Source organism: Siphateles boraxobius, unplaced genomic scaffold (genome assembly GCF_051911475.1).
Source record: "Siphateles boraxobius isolate OS27281-9 unplaced genomic scaffold, OSU_SipBor_1 5, whole genome shotgun sequence".
Taxonomy (NCBI): Eukaryota; Metazoa; Chordata; class Actinopteri; order Cypriniformes; family Leuciscidae; genus Siphateles; species Siphateles boraxobius.
Genome location: NW_027509141.1, coordinates 9,824,778 through 9,837,486, shown reverse-complemented (window position 1 = coordinate 9,837,486; position 12,709 = coordinate 9,824,778). Strand labels below are relative to the sequence as shown.

Below are 12,709 nucleotides of genomic sequence, written 5' to 3'. Positions count from 1 at the left end.
CACAGCATCTATGCAACCAGGTTTACTGGGGGGGCAGCATATTTGCATAGGCCCGGTGCCAGTGTGCACATACTGAGAGGTCAGAGAATACCATAGCGGGCAGTGCAAGGATTCCTGGGAAGCAAACAGGTCTATCTGTGCATAGCCGAAATCGACTCCAGATCAGCTGGACCATCTGGGGACGGCGTTTTCTCTCTCCCAGGAGCATTGCTCATCGTGACAGCGCATCCGCTGCGTTATTGAGTTCCTCTGGAATGTGAGTGGCCCATAGTAGACACCAGTGGGACTGCCGTCTTTGCCCTGAATGACTTCAGGCATTTCAGCACCCACTGAGGATGCTTGTTCATGAGATGTGCCGTTAAAGATGTGCCTGACATCACTAGGATCTGTGATTCAGAAACATGGCTTTTCCTATCATTGCTACGCTGATGACACACAACTCTACCTCTCATTCCAGCCTGACGATCCAACGGTAGCTGCTCGTATCTCAGCCTGCCTAACAGACATTTCTGGCTGGATGAAGGACCACCACCTTCAACTAAACCTTCCGAAGACAGAGCAACTTGTGGTCCCGGCCAACCCAACACTTCATCACAACTTCTCCATTCAGCTAGGCTCGTCATCCATAACTCCATAAAGGTCAGCTAGGAACCTTGGGGTTGTAATTGATGATCAGTTGAAATTCACGGACCACATTGCAAGAACTGCCCGGTCCTGCAGATTTGCCTTGCACAACATTAGGAGGATCAGGCCCTTCCTTACAGAGCATGCTACACAACTCCTTGTCCAAGCACATGTTTTATCCATACTGGACTATTGTAATGCTCTCCTGGCTGGTCTTCCAGCTTGCTCTGTCAAACCTCTACAATTGATCCAGAATGCTGCAGCCAGAGTAGTCTTTAATGAGCCAAAGAGAGCACACGTCACTCCTCTCCTCACTAAATTGCACTGGTTGCCAGTTGCCGCTCACATTAAATTCAAGGCACTGACGTTTGCCTACAGAACAACCACTGGCACTGCTCCCTCTTACCTAAACTCATTACTTCAGACTTACGTGCCATCCAGAAACTTGCGCTCTGCTAGCGAATGTCGTCTTGTGGTACCATCTCAAAGAGGCACAAAATCTCTTTCTCGGACCTTTACCATGACTGTTCCCTGTTGGTGGAATGATCTGCCTAACTCAACCAGAGCTTCTAACATTCTAACAAGAGTCAGTAGCCACTTTCAAGAAACTGCTGAAGACGTATCTTTTTCGGCAGCACTTGATTCAGTAGTACTAACACTTTCTCTTCACTTTCTCTTCTCTTCTATTCTAATAAAAAAAAAAATGCTCTAAAGTTAAACTGAGAGGGGTTTGCTAGCGTCTGCTAAATTAATAAATGTAAAATGTAAATGTAAAGTGACTGAACTCAACTCCATACAGAGAAAAAAAGATGTTCTACACTGGGGAGAGCTTGCTCTTTTCCCAGTTGACCTGAAGCCCCAATCAGCTTAGGTGTCTAAGGACCAGGTCCCTGTGCGCACACAATAAATATCAAAAGTGAGCTAGAATCAGCCAGTCATCAAGATAATTGATGTGATCTTAGCGGGGCAAGGGCAGCCTCTGCAGAAGGCAAACCAAAGAAACGATCTGTGTCGAGGCAGAATCAAGACATGAAAGAATGTGTCCTTCAGGTCTATTACAATGAACCAATCTTGATGGTGAACATCTGTCAAAATGTTTTTCTGTGTTAACATCTTAAATGGGAGCTTGTGCAGGGCCCAATTCCAAATTCAGAGATTTTACCACCTTTGGTACGATGATATAAGGGGTGTAAAACACTTTCTTCATCTCGGCTGGAGGGAACAGGCTCTATTGCATCCTCTACCAAAAGGATTGCATTCTCTGCATGCAGGACAGGGTCATCTTTGCCTGTCACCGAGGTAAAAAGGACGCCGCTGAACCTGGGCGGTGGCCTGTCCTGATGAGAAATTGTGATGGTTTCATGAGAAGCACTAGAGGGACAATCGTTTTTGATGTACCTGTGGTAGTACGGCAGCACAGAGCGTTGGGCGCCACGTCGGTAAGCATCACGCCCAACCCTGTGGGTGCACTAAAACACCTACCTTGCTCCATGTACCTTGACTGGAACCAGACTGTGATGGGTGAGGAATCTGTACATCTTCAAGACGCGTCACATTGACCTGAGTGGGAATTTGTGTGTGTCGTGGTGGGAAACACGTGTCCAACGTGTTCAGACTGCGAGCTGTGTGACCCAACGCGGGAAGGAGCAGTCTGGATATCACCTCCTGGGATAGAGCAGCTCCCGTCATTGCTGGGTCACCCGTCTCAGGGACTATTCGAAGCCTTCGGGATCTTGGCACTAGCTTGATGGATGGGTGGCGTCGCCATCCTGCAAGGGGCTCAACGCTGCGTCCGGGCTGTGGGTTCAGGTTGTGAAGGAAGGCGGGAAATCAGCCAAGTCCTCGGCATCTTAAGGCATAATAATGCTGCAATCGAAAGTGCATCCTCATCCGGATCGCTGAATTAGAAATTAGGATTGCCAAAAGACAAACTGCCTAACTTATCCATGAACTTGACTGGGTACAATGAGAGTGACTAGGAATGGGAGGCCCGTGGGGTTTGAACTGGCGGAACAATCTTATTGTTGTCCTCATCTCCTTTTATACCCATATGTCCAGGGGAGTGGTGCATAGAAATTTAATTCGCCAATACTAATTGGCCTTTTCTCGAAGTATCAGAAGTGTTTGGGGCTCCCAGGTGCGACCATTAATCTCAGTTCATCGGCATAACGTCGCCGACGTTGACTGTGACTGACAGATAAAAAGTGACTGACAGATAGGGAGCAGCCTATAATTGTATGTCATGTAACGTTACATTTATCTCTGTAAAGCCATTCAATTTCTTTAAAATAACTCTGGAGAAGCATTTTGCTAAATAAATGCACTATATTATATATTCATTATATTTTATATAATTTATATTATATTGTAGCATCTGGACCAATCACACACACACAAATGATTCATTATATTTAATGAATAGTCCGGCAAACTCACTCTCCCAACAAAGGTCTATGTTTCCCCCGAAACTAACATCACAATGAAACTAACACCACTAGCAGAACTCAGTGTCCTGTTACACTGATAAGACTTTACGACCTCAAAAAAGGAATGTGCAGAGGGCTGTGACTCTTCTGAGAAGGAGAAATAAACCCTGTTAATACTATATATTCTATATATGTAACCACTTGAGAAATGTGTAAACATGTATCTAATTTTCACATCTCATGATTTTGATTCTGATTCCTTCTTGTTTTGGCCTATGTTTTCTTGTAAACTCTAATGGGTTAATGTTTCAGACTTTGCATCCTATGGTTAACCAAAATCACATGTGTGGCATGTTTGATCTCTATAAACTCCAAGCTTCATTCCCCATTAATTTACATTACATTTTGATAACTTTGTGACGCATGGGTATTATAAGAATCTTGAAGAGTCTTTTTCTTGAACACCTAATGAAATTATAGATTCAAACGCCTTGCTCGAACACAAAGCGTCGTAAAATCTCCCTCCAAAGGGACAACTTCTTATTGGCTCACACACCTCCAGAGGGTGTGACACCTTCACCCTTTAAATTCACTGAACACAAGATCAGCTCTCTCTCTCGACCCTTTTGACTCACTTGACTCTCCGAGCTTCTCTTAGCTTTGTCTTTCTCTTGGTCCTTCCTGAGAAGTCCTGATGAAGATAATGCTAAACAAGAAGTGTTCGAAGGACCCCCAAAAATTTACATTTTATTAATTAATTAATAACCAATATTGAGGGTTTACAGGATGAACCGAGTAATTGGTTGTAATGTTAATATAGCTACATAAAGTAAGCCTGATTAACTGACACAAATATTCATAATAAATTCTGTCATGAAAACAAGTTTTAATTACAGGCACTGTTTAAATGTTTATATTTCAACGTGGAATTTGAGTAGAAACAATAATAAAATTAAAAAACTAAAAATTAAAAGTTTCTGTTGATTTAAGTTTTTATTTAAGTGTCGATTATTAAATGAATTTGATTAACTGATTTTTATATAAACTTTATTTTTCAAATTTGGTTTTCAGCTAAATGGTTTTGGTGTTTCTTATAAATAATAATAATAATAATAATAATAATAATAATAATAATAATAATAATAATAATAATAATAATAATAATAATAATAATAATAATAATAATAATTTCGGTGCATAACTAGTTTAGTTTGGTCTTGATAGCTTTCCGTTTCTGTGTGAACAGAACATAAGTCTTGCGTTAATTCTTGCATAGCCAGACTATTGCCTAACTTTGCATTGTATTCTTGCCAAGAAATGCCTGACATATACAGTAAATAAACCAACCACAGCTTTTGTTTTAAAATGTCATTCAGGGGTGGGTATAACTGAAACTGAACCTTGTTAACACAACTTTGCCTCCAGATGGACTAACAGAAATCCATTGTGCATGAGACTGGTTGTTACTCTTTAAAATAATCATGAAATCAGAATATTTACATTATTCAAATCAAGTCCCATCCTACATTTTTTTTCTTGTTTGATATCCTGTTTTACTTTAAAAATTAACTAAATAAAGTAAAATGGGTTGTAAACAGACTTTTAATGAAAGCATTCTGCATTCTGTCCTACCCAAAACTTGTGCTTGTACTGTTTAGGTAAAGAGCCTTAATGCATTTATTGTACCTCTGTGACATCTCTTCGAAAGACATTTGCATAAAGACATTCTTGTTGAATTGAAAGACACAATACCTGTGAGAATGATGTTGGGAATGTTGCCATGGCTACTGTAGCTCAGCTGCTGTGCCTCCTGCTGACTGCTGTGGCTCCCAGTTAAACCCATCATGGCTGCCTGTGTGTAGTTCAGGGTTGAACAGTGACTGGAGTCACCCAGATTCTCCATCATGTTCATGTTGAACTGTTCCAGCTACACGATCAGCATTAGAAAGTTAACTCATTTGAACAATAAATTAATTAATAAAATTTGTAATACAGCAGCAAATTTTATTCCTGCACCTTCACACTCAATCAAACAGTAGTCCAGTCCAGTGAGTGTGTCATAGACGATTCAGCATTATATACTGTGAAAGTGCTATAGAATTAAAATTGAATCTGATGAGCACTGAATGAGCACTGAATGAGCATTGATCACGATGAGCACTGAATCTCTCTCTCTCTCTCTCTCTCTCTCTCTCTCTCTCTCTCTCTCTCTCTCTCTCTCTCTCTCTCCTCTCTCTCTCTCTCTCTCTCTCTCTCTCCATTATATATAATGTGTTGGCGATAACCGTGATATTCAAAACATTAAATATCGATATCATGTTAATTAAGGGTGACAATATACCGGTATTGGTGATATAATATTTAACATTAATAGTACAATAATCCAGCGTCAGTACCTGGTTGACATCCCAAAGTACAATAGGTGGCGGTATTGCACCTTAACGCTTTCATGTGTCATTAAGCAGAAGACGCTGCACGCATACCTGCCAAAACTCCCGTTTTTCCTGGGAGTCTCCCGTATTTCACTCCCATCTCCCGCCCCCCGCCCGTTTTGTTATTTCTCCGGTAATTTGTATGGTCCAAACCTCGTTATATTTATATATAAAATATTGTATAAAATCTTATACAAAATGCATTAAAAAAAAAGCAAACAAAAAATTCTACCCATTTGTGAAAAAAACTAAATATACATGTAAATTGAGCAACAGCTTGACAGCCATATCATAATAACGTGACTTATTCATGTTTAGTCTTATTAATAATTATGTATTATGTATTTACGTATGTGTATTTAGCCTGCCTCATGCCATCCAGCACCATTCGGATAAAAAAACTGTGGATTATTGAATGTTTACTTCAAATATCTTTAGTGAGGAATATCTTTGTTGTATTTAAAATAAGGCGATGTTAGCGTTATGGCATGCTAAACTCTCACATGAAATTTATTCAATTCATACTCGACAGCTGAGTGCGCTCTCGTGCAGAAAGTCCATAAGTGAGACCCATAGAAGTATTGAACTTTTGACGTTCCAGGAAATCCCTAATGTGGACAAAGACATCCAGCTATTGCTTTAGCTGAATAAAATTCAGATAGAGACATTTTGACTGATTAAATGGTCAAACAGGTTAATGTATTAGTTGAGTTGTTAAAGCTTATATATAACACTGTTTTGAACTTGACAGTATTTTCTCTGTTCTGGTTATTTCTTAGGCAGTCAAAGAAAGCCAGAGAAAGCCAGTCTTAATTGTTGCATGCAGTGGTTTTATTTATTGGCTAAAAAAATAAAGCAAAACACAAAATAAACAAACTAAAGATGAATTTGACTGATAACATTGTTTTTTCAAGGTTTCTATAGATATTGCAATATATCGTTACCATATATATATACCATATACCATCGTTACCATGTATCGTATATCTAATATTGTGCAACCCCAATATATACAGTATATATATATATATATATATATATATATATATACATATACATATATATATATATATATATATATAAAATGCAAAAAATATCTATCTATCTAGAGAAAAAATTATATTTTCTTTCTTTTGTGTGCTCTGACTGAACAAAAACTAACATGCACCGCACCATAATGTAATGACCAATTTGTGAAAAAAATCGGTTGATTGATTCATCACAAGGAGCAGCCCTAATCTAGTTGTTTTGCTTGTCTGGATCTGAACTGAACTGAATTATCGGTCTAAATCATGAACTGAATTAATCAGGCAATTCACTTCCTCTCTGAATCAGCTATGACTCACTATTAAGCTGAAGTCAGCCTTGATTTTCAATTGGTATCAGGGTTTCAGAGTTTTTTTTTATTTTAATTTTTTAAATGGTATATCTTAATATAAAGAGTGATTTTAAATGCCGCACATGTATGTACCTGGTTGGATAGGGCATTGGTCTGTCTGGACGGAAGTTGCTGATCATAGAATGAATCTCCAAAGATGCTCCCAACCACCTGAATATGCTATGAAAAAAGATCCATTAAGAACAATATAACGCCGTGGTAAGCATGCACGAAGATGAAGTAGACATTCTTTATTATATTCCAAAATACTGAGGAGAAACACAGGAACTCACACATGGATTAACATCACATCTAAAGGAAATTAGCCAAATGTAACACAACTGTCATGATTCTGCCATCATGTCTTTGATTTCTCTAGTCTTGTGGCAGGATCACGGCAGAACCATGTTTTGTGTACAAGCACATGGCCTTTTGCTTGGGCCATGTGCTTGTGTTGTCTCGTTATGTAACTCCGCCCCCTTGTTATCCCCGTCTTGTCATTATTTTCTAGTCAGTCTAGCGCTGTCCTGTGTCGGTACATTGTCAACTAATGCGTGTAACACTTTGTCTGAATCTCGTGAAAAGTATTGTGAGTTTGTGTAGCTGTTTGTCTCTTTTGTTCTAGTCTTAAGTCAGTATCTTGTCTTTATTTATTATCTAGTCTTTGTCTTGCTTGTTGCCTCTAGTCTTGTTTTGCCCCCTCGTGGGTTTTGTTTTCTGTTTTGTCTTCAATAAATTGTGTGTAGAGCATTCAGTCTGCTTTTGGGTTCGTCTATCTGCACCCTCATGACAACAACAAACAGATGTACTGTAACAGTGTGGAAGTGTGTGTACTGAAAGTTGTGGCAATAGAGTACACTCTGAGATGCCAATAAACACAACAAAAAATTCATCAAAAATGAAGAATGAAACCGTTAGAGGTGTCATGCTTACTTGCGGTGAACCGCCAGGTGAGAAGCCCTGATTGGACACTGGAGATGTTGGTGACTGATTGGTTGAAGAGCCGGTCTGACTGCGATACTTTTGAGAGTAAAAGGGTTTAAGAATCATGTGATGTGTTGAATTTGAGATAACTGAAATATCAATCTAAAGCCTGGTTCACACGGCAGGATAATTAGGCCGATTTTAGCCCTGATTTACCCCTTCCGACAATCTTAAGGATGCTCAGATTATCGTTAAATAATCTGATCAGATATTCCTGCCGTGTGTGGTGTGTTAAGACTGCTCTCGTCTGCTCGGAAGGACGTCGGGACCGCTCCGATCTCAAATCGGGGATATCCAACATGTAGGATTTTTTTGGCCCGATGTCTCCTCGTGTGTGTGTGGTGTCCCTCGGGGACAAACGAGCACGCAGCCTGTGGACTGTGGCGTGTAGCCAATCAGAAAGCGAGGTGACGAGGCGCAGAGGAAGCACAGGGAAACAAAATCAAAACAGCCCACAGCATGGCGCACCAGAAAGTCCGGTAGACGTCGGAGATGGATTCGGTTAAAGACAAACTGTGAGATTTTCCGTCTGACCTGGGAATGCTCGAGAGTCAAATTGGTTCGTGTGTGATGTGTTGATTTTGCCGTGTGGCTGCACACCATACACCGTACGACCAAAACTGTTAGACCCGTGATTTTTTATCGCCGTGTGTGGGGTCTCTCAGGTTTGGAAAATCGGCCGACAATTTTAAAATCGTCCCGTGTGAACCAGGCTTAAAGCAAAGTGCATACACTAGAAGAAAAACTTACTGAGTTGGCAGTTCCACTTGTGGCTGTCTGTGATTGGCTGGCAAGAGAGGTCTGGATGGTGCTGTTGGTGGAGCTTACAGTGAGAGGAGGGAGCCGTATGAGACGAATGTTCTGAGGAAGGGTATGCGGCTGTTTCTGCAGGTCATTCAGTAAACTCAGCAGTGAGTACTGAGAAAGCTGCTGCTCCAGTGAAAGACTGTCCATCGTGATTGGCTGTGATAACAACATACAGTCAATCAATCAGATGTTAGCGTTATGAACAAGGAATTTTGCACAAAAAATGGTCTTCAAATTTTTTTTACATTTATTAATAGTTCATTGTCAATGATCCCATAGTGTGACAAATAAGATTTTTAAAAATACAAGGTCAATAGATAAAGAAAAATCTGAAAATGCAATTAAGCACTTTTTAAATTTTTATATCATCTGTTGCTATTTTGAATTAATATGTTTTTATCACAGATTTTTTTTGATTGACAAATTGTAGACTCATGTTTAAAATTGCTCAATTAATTTATTGATTTCTCAATTGATTCAGATCTCAATTAGAGATCTGAATAATATAGTTACATTTTGCAACGAAATAAAAAATAGGCAGTTGATATTTGCTATAGTTGACTTTACGTGAAAGCATTGCAAGTATTTGGATAAATTTGGATATAATATATATCCAATTTTCTATATAGAGCTGTGTGATAAAGTTTACATTTATTTACGATATAAACATCACAGAGTTAAGATTTGTTATATAGTATTGCTTTACATGCAGGTAAAGTAGGATGTACTATATATCCAACTTTTAATATATCAGCAGGTAATAGTACACTGAAAAAAATGATTCTGACCCCTTGTAAATGTTACATGTTTTTATCTGGTTAATTTCACTGATTTTAATGTGTTATTTAATCCTACTTATTTTTTATTCAAATTCACTGCCCTTGTTTTGAACAATTTTTTTTCTATCAATTAAAAGTAGGTAGAAAAAAAGTACACTCAACTTAATATATCTGGATTTAGATACATTTATTTTGTGCAACCCCTTGACATATTAAAATTATGTAAAGTCAACATAACATTTTTTTCAGTGTATAGTTTACATTTTTCATCAATGAAACAATCAAGCAGTTGAGATTTGCTATATAGTAAATACTGTATTGCAAACCTCAACTGCTTGTTTGCTTTTATTGTCGAAAACCATATATATACTAAAAGATCAGAATCAGATTTTCATGAGACCCCATAGATTGCTAAAAATAAAAATAAAACCCTTTAATTACACATTACAAATGAACACACAGACTGCGCTGTTTAGGGAGGCTGGCTTACCTGTGCGATGGGTATCTGAGGTGAGACCGCAGGTAGTGTGGGAGCTGGCTGCTGTAGACTGATATTGGGTGAGGGGACAGGGCCAGTGTGCTGGGCAGGTGTGGAGGGAGGGACGTGACTGGCAGCACTGATGCCCAAGTGTGTCAGGTTGGTGGTCAGGTTGCTGGTACTACTGGAGCTAGACGTAGGAAAGGTAATTGGGTCATCTAGATCCAGCGGGGTGGGGAGAGGAGGAGGGAACTGAATGTTTGTCAGATCAGGTAAGGAGCCGCCTGTGCTGTGAGCAGCTGGCATCAAAGAGCTATTCATTTCTTGATCAGGAGATGGAAATATGCTGGAAAAATGAAACAGAATGTGCTGTGAATACCCTCCATATGGTAAATCTCATGAAATTATATATTCATATTAATATACTGTATATTTTGCTGGACGAAAATGCTATTTATTTTAAATTTACCATTTAGAGGTTAAAGGTTAAAGTTAGGTTAATTTTACTTATCACAATTCATCCCACCCCAAATATCATTAAATTGTCATTACTGAAATACAATAATTAATTTTTATCAGAACAAAAACAAATACTACGATTTTTCTTATCATTATTTAAACCACAGTTGTCCTAACCCTAACCCTAAAACTAAACTTTTGTAACTTAAAATACTGAAATAAAATAAAATATCTAAATATAATAATATTTTCAGCTAGTTGCCAAGCCAACCATCTCAATATCTCAACTAAAAAGAACACTGACTTAAATCTAAATGTAATTTCCATTGAATAATTATATAAGAACATTTAAAATACTTTCAAATCCATATACTTTCCAAACTACAATAATTTATTTTCACGTTACAGTAATAGGAATCTGGAGGGGAAATGTGCTTAATTACCATGTACATAATCTCACCATAAAAAAGCTTAAAATCAGTCATAATTTCTTGAAGCAAAATATAATTTCTATATTAATTATTCACCCCAATAGGGTTCAAATTGAGATAGAGATTGGCATGGTTTTATTTCAGTTAGCCAGCTATTAGGTTTGATTTGCATTGAGAGATGATCTTATGGAAAGTACCCCATGCCAGTCTCTAGGTATGGTGAAGGGTATGTGATGATGTGGGGCTATTTTAATTCCAAAGGCCAAGGGAACTTTATCTGGATGCATAGTATCCTGGATCCATGAAATAACTGGCCTTTACAAATAAAAATCTGCTTGCCTCTATGGGAATTTATCATAGGGGTGTCCTGACTTATGCAACCTGTATTTTAAGGAAGAACATTTATTTACGATATATTATTCATTCACACATACAATTTGTGTCCTGAAAGGTTGGATTTTTCCTCATTTTTTTTTAAATTAAGATCAATTTCCTAAACAAGATTTTTTATTCCTCTTTTTAGTCAACTTTAGCATGGCTGTGTCCACTTATGCCAACCACTGCAAATACATGATAAACTCACTTAATCCCAGGAACATCACATGACTCTGTATGCAGAGATGCTTTGGGTTCGTCTTTCTCCATCTCTGACTCAGTGTCCTCTGTATCTGGAGGGGTGAGCAACAGCACTGAAGAAAGAGGGAGAGGGAGTTGGAGAGAAGGATGAACTCCAACTAGTCATTGTAAATGAGGAAAAACAATATCTTACAATCACATGACAAATAGAGTGTCCACGATAAAGAAAAGTAAAATATTTTAAAAACACATCATACATTCTTAGAAATGTTTTCTGCATGTTCATGTTGGTTGTGTGTGTGTATTTATGTGTGTGTGCGTGTACGTGTGCGTGTGTGTGTGTGTGTGTGTGTGTGTGTGTGTGTGTGTGTGTGTGTGTGTGTGTGTGTGTGTGTGTGTGTGTGTGTGTTTAAACTTTATAACATTTTCGAGAAATGTTTAAATTGAATTAGTACAAATAAAAAGTAATAAAATATTTCCTGTCCATGTGAGTGTAAATAATCTTAATCATTATGTACAAAAACAGACTTTGTCAGATATTACCTTTATAATAGCATAATAGGGGCACTTTAAATATTAAAAAGCAGGAAATAACTTTTATTTAAAAAAAGGCCAAACTTAATAACTTCTTCTGAAGATTTTTTAATTTTAATTTTAATTTTAATGAGGGTAGGTCTTAATTTTAATATCAGGACAGTTGTATAACCCTTTACAACATTTTTGAATTCACGCACTACAAACATATCAAAATTCCATTTCACAAGTATCTTCACAAATAAAAAACTAATAAAAAACTCCCAAATTCTTACATGTTTTCACTCCTTTTGACTGCAATTCTTGAGATCCACCAACAAAAGTGTCCTGTTGAGCTGGATTTACAGCGCTCTGGTGTAGAGCTGAGTCAGAGTTGGTCCTGTAGTAGAGGTGGGAACATAAGAAACAATGATTTATGACCTTTAAACATGTTTTGTTTCATAGTTTGTGAGGAAAACTGCTTTACCTCCTCCAACTTGTGTCGGGAGGTGGTGACAGATATACCGAGCTGTATGGGCAGCTGTCAATGTAATTGGGCTAAGGACAATGTCTCACACATGTACACACACATAAAATACACCACAGTCGGGTAAAACTAGCTGTGTTTGGTAAAGGATATCTGACGTCCATGCTTGTCAACAGAGAGAGGTCTACGATGTGGAGAAGCGATGCGATTCCTGTCACGATACACGCGGTCCACCAGGCCATGATGTCGGGACGTCCGACTGGTGTCTAGGACTGTCGACTGTAAAATAATCTGATTTGTTTAAGTGATCTTCTAAGATGCATTTTCTTTAGAAA

General features: G+C 38.3%; 1 protein-coding gene across 1 annotated transcript in view; it reads right to left on the bottom strand.

Annotated features, from left to right (window-relative positions):
* Positions 1-12,709, bottom strand: part of crtc1b (CREB regulated transcription coactivator 1b) — a 31,735-nt gene that overhangs the window by 10,231 nt on the left and 8,795 nt on the right. Inside the window, exons 3-11 of the mRNA XM_077202744.1 lie at positions 12,528-12,653; positions 12,375-12,436; positions 12,184-12,287; positions 11,382-11,487; positions 9,921-10,254; positions 8,595-8,807; positions 7,794-7,880; positions 6,954-7,040; positions 4,803-4,977 (exon numbers count right to left, since the gene is read on the bottom strand). Of these exons, the coding sequence (XP_077058859.1) occupies positions 4,803-4,977; positions 6,954-7,040; positions 7,794-7,880; positions 8,595-8,807; positions 9,921-10,254; positions 11,382-11,487; positions 12,184-12,287; positions 12,375-12,436; positions 12,528-12,653 (1,294 nt within the window). The remainder of the gene's footprint in view (positions 1-4,802; positions 4,978-6,953; positions 7,041-7,793; positions 7,881-8,594; positions 8,808-9,920; positions 10,255-11,381; positions 11,488-12,183; positions 12,288-12,374; positions 12,437-12,527; positions 12,654-12,709) is intronic.